At 34.0% G+C, this 6220-nt stretch overlaps 1 protein-coding gene across 1 annotated transcript in view; it reads left to right on the forward strand.

Annotated features, from left to right (window-relative positions):
- The window catches only part of LOC135225247 (putative autophagy-related protein 11), a 7712-nt gene extending 2376 nt beyond the window's left edge, over positions 1–5336 (forward strand). Inside the window, exon 3 of the mRNA XM_064264579.1 lies at positions 3843–5336. Within this exon, the coding sequence (XP_064120649.1) occupies positions 3843–4309 (467 nt within the window). The 3' untranslated portion in view covers positions 4310–5336. The remainder of the gene's footprint in view (positions 1–3842) is intronic.
- Positions 5337–6220: the final 884 nt, after the last annotated feature.

Consider the following 6220-nt stretch of genomic DNA (forward strand, 5'->3'; position numbering starts at 1 on the left):
TCTAACTTTTGTCATTAGTTTCTTGTATGAAACTTTGTCAAAGGGATTTTGGAAATTCAAGTATAGCATATCTATTGCTGTACTACTGCCGTAAATACCAAACATGTTATGAAAAAACTCCAAGCGGTTTGATAGGCAGGATATGTTTTGTCTGAAACCTTGTAGGCTGATTAACAACTTGTTTCTATAAATGAGAGAGAGAGATATATATATTCTAATTCTGAAGATAGTTGCATTATTAGCAACACCTGTAGCTTAAGTAGAGGTTCCAGGTGAAGTTTCTTTGGCAAGCATAAGCATTAAATATATGCATAAAAAAACAAATTATATAATTTTTTTTTTCAGTATTTCTATCGATATTTTACTTGTGTGCAGCGGGTATACATTATCAAAATTTAATAATGTAATTGTAGCTTTGAGAATTACACTAATCTATCCATAGGGTGAGGTGGGTGGTAGGGCGTTCGGCACGTGAATACGGGAATAAGCAATTTGTCTCTTAAAGCCGCATCGTTTGGGATAGGCTAGATTATATTAGATCAAGTTCTGATAAATTCAGTATAAAAATCTTCTATTAATCAAGGACAAGATAAAAATAGACAGGTCCATATCTATTTCTTTTGAAGATAAAAGAGGAAGAGTATTTGTAATTATAAATTAACTATAATTTTGACCAAAGGGGGTTTGGGATTATAAATAAGCAATTATTTTGGTAAAATAGAAAGGGTGGGGGGAATTTGTAATTATAATAAACCATGAATTTGCCAATAAAAGTGGGATTTGTAATTATAAATGAGCCATATATCTGCAAAAGAAAGGGGGTGAATTCTAAAGATAAATAAGCCATAATTTTGGCAACCCGCCCCCCCAAAAAATAAAAAGTCAGTGAATTTCCTTGAAAAAGAGCTTGAATGAGTTATATCTGTCTTGTTTGTTCCAGTAGTAAATATGTCAACCTCCCCCTACCTCCCTGCACTTTTCACTTATAGCAAGTAAATTTACGGGCTGTTCTATGAGCAAGAGTCCGTGCTGTCATAAAGTCAGCTAAATCTAAAACAACAATAAACAAACTCTTCCGGAAGTAATTTTGAAATGCTATAGTATCCCATATAATAATTCATTCTTATTTTCTACTTAAGATCTATATATTAAAAGAAAACGAAACTTTTTTTAAAGGTAAACCTTAACGACTTCTTAGAGAACTTTACATTATACAGAAACCTTCATAACTGGCAAATAATATATATGTCTATATTATATGCATTCAGTCTTTTCCATAGTATACGCGTTTGCTGCACAAGTGCATGATACGTGCGGCCGCATGTCTGTTAATTCATAATATATCACGTATCGATTTAGGCTTAATTTTCTTGATTTGGGATACTTATTTGCTATTTATTTTCCGAAAGGATTTAATTTTACATCAGCTTACTGTACTTCAGTCACATAAAAATGAATTTATTTCTGTCTTTTTGATATTTTATCGCATTCACTGGTAATACACTTTAACAACAAGAATAATCTATAAAACTTTTGGTATAAGAGTTTTTGATGCACAACTCAATTGTTAATGCGTTTATGCATATATGTATGCCACTGGAACATGTATGCAAATGTGAACTGACACAGTGGTTTATCCATGCATCTTAGGTGGGTTGCCTAAAGTTATTTAACCTTAAATCTGGGATTTGTTCATTTTTTGGATGGCCCACTCGGCTCGATTTCTTGAATTCATTATGTTAATTATATTGTCTCGATTTATTCTAAATATGATATTTAATAAAGGACAATGGAATAGAGTTCATTTATCTGTAGTCCAATATCTAGATGTAAGGTTGCAGATAAGTAAGTAAAATGTTGTATCCAGTTGTAATGATCGTACCTGATTGGAAAGTTTTCTTCTTGATATGGCTGATTATTAGAGGTGTCTTTTGACTAGGCATAATTCTACTGCATGTACAGTTGCTTTAGGAAAGGGGCTTGTGTGAGCTCTCCTCTTGGTTAAATTTATTTGTTAATGCCTGAATGAATCATGAGGTAATCATTATTTCGAATGCCGAAAGGAAGATAGAATTCTAATTTAAGAAATCTTGAGTTATGCAACACAAGTATGTTATTCTCCAAATACTGAATTATCTAAAATGCTTACGAAATATTGTGCAGCAAACCAATAGATTTCGTAGGATATGACCAGTGAAATTGCCATTTCTAGTAGAATAATTTATTTTAACATTTATCTCATAACAGGTCTCATCAGTTATATAGTTTACTATTCACAGTAATTACTTTTGTTTAATGCAATGGCCTCAATTACTTTTAGATTTTGCTCTCAAAAGTCATAATAACAAAGTTGCTTTTTTATGATAACAGCAAGATGCGTTTTTGCGTCAAGTTTATAATGTTACCAATTATCTTTAAGTGAAAAACTGTAGCATTTCACATACTTATTTTAGTGAATTTTATGTTTCAAGTTTTAATTTTTAACAGATTTTACCAGGTACCCAAAAATGATGCACGTTATTGTTGACTAAGTCTGGTAACATGACCTAAATCTTTATTGAACAAATTAATCCCAGCTGAAATAAGTTTAAGTAACTGTTTCTGTATTATCAATTGTTGAATGAAAGCTAACAGAAGTTATGACATCGGTATAAGCATGCCTCATTAGTCTTTAATTTTTGGCTGGTTGTCCCTATGTATTAAAAGAGCTTTGCATGGTGCTTTATCATTGATTTTCATCTATTAATCTATTTTTTGGTCTATTTGCTTAACTTTGTTATTCATTTATAATGCATACTAATTCAAACTTTTGCATGCAAATTTATACTTCTACTTGTGTACGAACAGTAACTGTACTAATATTACATTAATGAAAAATTATCATTATTTTTTTTCCTTTTTGCTATTCAGGGTAAATTACTAACATCTACAATGAATAGACATATCAATAAGTAAACAATGGAACAAATACTTAAACACATAACTGTCCTCATTACAAAATACAGCAAAAATACAAACCAGAGGCATGATAATGGAGCATGAAGTTATGTGTTTGATTTTTTCAAATGCCTGTGCTAATATCAGTTGTGGTTATGTGAATGCCTTTTTCCTGTGGTATATATTTAAGTTTTAGTTACAGGTGCCTACTTTTTGGGTATGTTAAATTCTTCTTCTTCCTCTGAAGGTTATTAATGGTGGCAGTATAACTGAGGGTGGTAAGGAATCTACGGTAGTAAGGACTCTCCCAAAATTGTGCTTGCGACCTCCAGGGACCTGAATGATGCTTTGGCCTTGATTCTGCTGCCTTCGTTACTACAGATGAGGGTCTTCTCGCATCTCTTGTCATGTCATGCCATCCCGTGAGGATTTTAACACTCTTCAGGGCAGGAGGTCTTGACCATGCTTCCAGGGGAATTGACACTAACCCGGGGGCGATCGTAATTCCTTCTAATACTAATCCAGGCTGTCAAGCATAGTGCATCTTTCCTGGATTATTCTCTGTACAAACAGTTATTGATTGGTATTGGATACTGACTGGTGCCTAAAATCACCTGGAAAACCCTCTGGAACGGTATGGGAGCTTTTCGGCAACAAGAAGTCCATTTATTTCCCTTTTATGCTAATTGTCCTGTGCGATTACCTTAATCTGACAACCATTGGTTGATAACCATCTCTACGTCCCAGCCATTGCTTTATCAATGAATTTCACAAATTCAGGCAAACAAGAACACTTTCCATCTAATTGTTCTGGTGTTGATTGTTTGGTGAAATAGTTCGTTGGACCGAAAAGGAAGTTTTTTTTTTTTTTTTCTTAATGTGATTTCCTCTACCTTTCTACCCAGCTGTGTCCACAGGACCCAAAGAGGTGACGAAGGAAGTACCCAACAAGAAAATCAAAGGTGATAAGATCAGCTCCCAAGTTGCATCTGACCTTACGCCTTCATCGTCTGAAGTAACTGAGGCAGTTGAGTTACCCGAAGGTGCTGTTAAGTTGGAAGACATTATTGAGTTGCCCGAAGAAATGAAGAAGAAGATGGCAGAGGAACAGGCGAAAAAGAATGAAGAGGAGCGAAAGAAACAGGAGTTAGCGGGAGAAAAACAGCCCGAAGAAGAAAAGTTGGTGGAGGGAAAACCAGAGGAGACCAAGAAAGAAGAAACTTCGTCGCAAGCTGAGAAGGTTGTTGAGAAATTAGAAGAATTCGTCGAAGAGGAAGTCGCACTGATAGAGGAAGAGCTCGATTCCACAACAAAATTACCACTACAGGAAGAAGAAGAAGAAGAAATGGAGACAACAACTGAGAAGTTCTAGTTGTACAACTTCGTTCTTAATTTTATAGCACCAACGTTAGGGTATTTTATAGTTTAAGTTGTCACTGTAAGTCATGTTCCGCCACTTTTTAATCATGTTGTCCTTCGTTACCTGAGGGATGTGAATATTTCTGAACGATTTATGTTTGTCCTCAATTGTCTGAGGAGTGACAGAATTTCGGAAACATTGAAATTTATTTCATGACAATCTTATCATTTCAGTCTTGTGTTTTTTCATCTAATTTTATTTTAATTTTGAATCTTGCAGGTCACTGATGAGTGACAATATTGGTATACCAATGTAATGAGTAGGTTTAAAAAGAGTTCCATTTGTATTTAATTCTTAACCAGCTATTTGTTTAGAATAGCAACAGAGCATCGAGAAGAAGTGGCTGGAACACTCATATTCTGTATATATCGTTGATGTGTTTTGTTTGTTTCAAGAATAATTAGAGCATTTACTTTTGGTATGTCTTATAGATGTCATATTGGTTTACACTGACGAAGGGAAGCTATAGAAACATGAATTAGGATGTAAAGAATCAAAGTATCTGCTCTTTTTGTCTTCCTTGTTTGCGATTAGGCTGGCACCTAAAATTAACCTGGATAATATTCTCTTGCTATCTTACCATATTTCTGTCATCGGTTCAACAAAAAACAGTAAAGATTTTCTAAAGATATATCCCTTGTTAAATAATTCTAGAGATTTCATTGAATAGATTAACCGGACCACTGGTTAAGAAAAATGTTAAATGCTGATTGATTTTAATTGTTTAAGCATTTAGCGGAGATTTACAGTAGTTAAGACATTATTTAGTAAATATATGCCACATATATTTTGAAATAGCAGGCACTATAAATATGACACTATGAATACTAAGACGACGAACTCATGTTTGGAGTTTGTTTAAATGAAGATATTTATACGTTTTTCTTCCTTGTTAAAAATCTTGAACCTTTAAAGATGTTGACATATTTCTTTTGGTGTAAATATGACTGAATGTTGATAATAAAATACTACGTGTACAGAGTTTCACGTTAATAACCTTTTGTGTTTATAATAAATTTCGTTTATACATGTTCTTTCAGGTTCTTTTGCACTAGTGAAATTGTTCACTTTGGCATTCTGTATTTCATAATCGTAGAGTAGTGGATAATTTGAATAGTTTTTAAATTCTTCTTACAAACTTTTCTTGTGGTGGCCCCTCATGTAAAATACAACCGGCGCACATCTTTACTGGGTGCCCAGTGATTTCTTATATAATTATTTTAGATTACATTCCTATTACCTTGATGCAATTTCATGGCGGGAAGGAATATGCAATAACAAACATAGGTTGACAGCTGTGGCCAGTAGAATGGTTTGTGGTGACTGGATCTTTTAAAATCTGGTTCATTTTTCAGAGATATTCAATTTTACCATTCTGTTATGTATGCATGGAGAAATTATTTAGTGGCAATGAGAAAGAATGTCACCAACACATTACTTGTTTTCTTATTTTTCCATTTATAATGTCTTCAGTTTATGCCAGATGTCTCCTTAGGTCTCGGGTTAGGTAAATTTTTCTTCGTTTCTTTCTCGGGTAGGGTCAGGGTTGCTCATTTTCACCCTACCCCCTATTAGTTCAGTTAAATGTCCAGCTGAGTGGACTGGCACCCCTCTATTTCATTTTACTGCATTTGTTTTTCTTTCATAACCTGTTTTGCTTGGAAACTGGTATTCCCTTGCACACAACCTAGCAAGTAGTTTTCCTGTATAGCCCATAGCAAGTTATTACAATTAGCGAGTTTTGTTATCATTAAATAATTTCAGTGGTTTTCCACAAGTACGAAGTTGAGTGCAATGTGGCAAATAGCTGTTCCCCTTTAAGTAATAAAGAGAATGCATGAGGGCGGTTGATAAGTATTTCTG

Source organism: Macrobrachium nipponense, chromosome 13 (assembly GCF_015104395.2).
Source record: "Macrobrachium nipponense isolate FS-2020 chromosome 13, ASM1510439v2, whole genome shotgun sequence".
Classification (NCBI taxonomy): Eukaryota; Metazoa; Arthropoda; class Malacostraca; order Decapoda; family Palaemonidae; genus Macrobrachium; species Macrobrachium nipponense.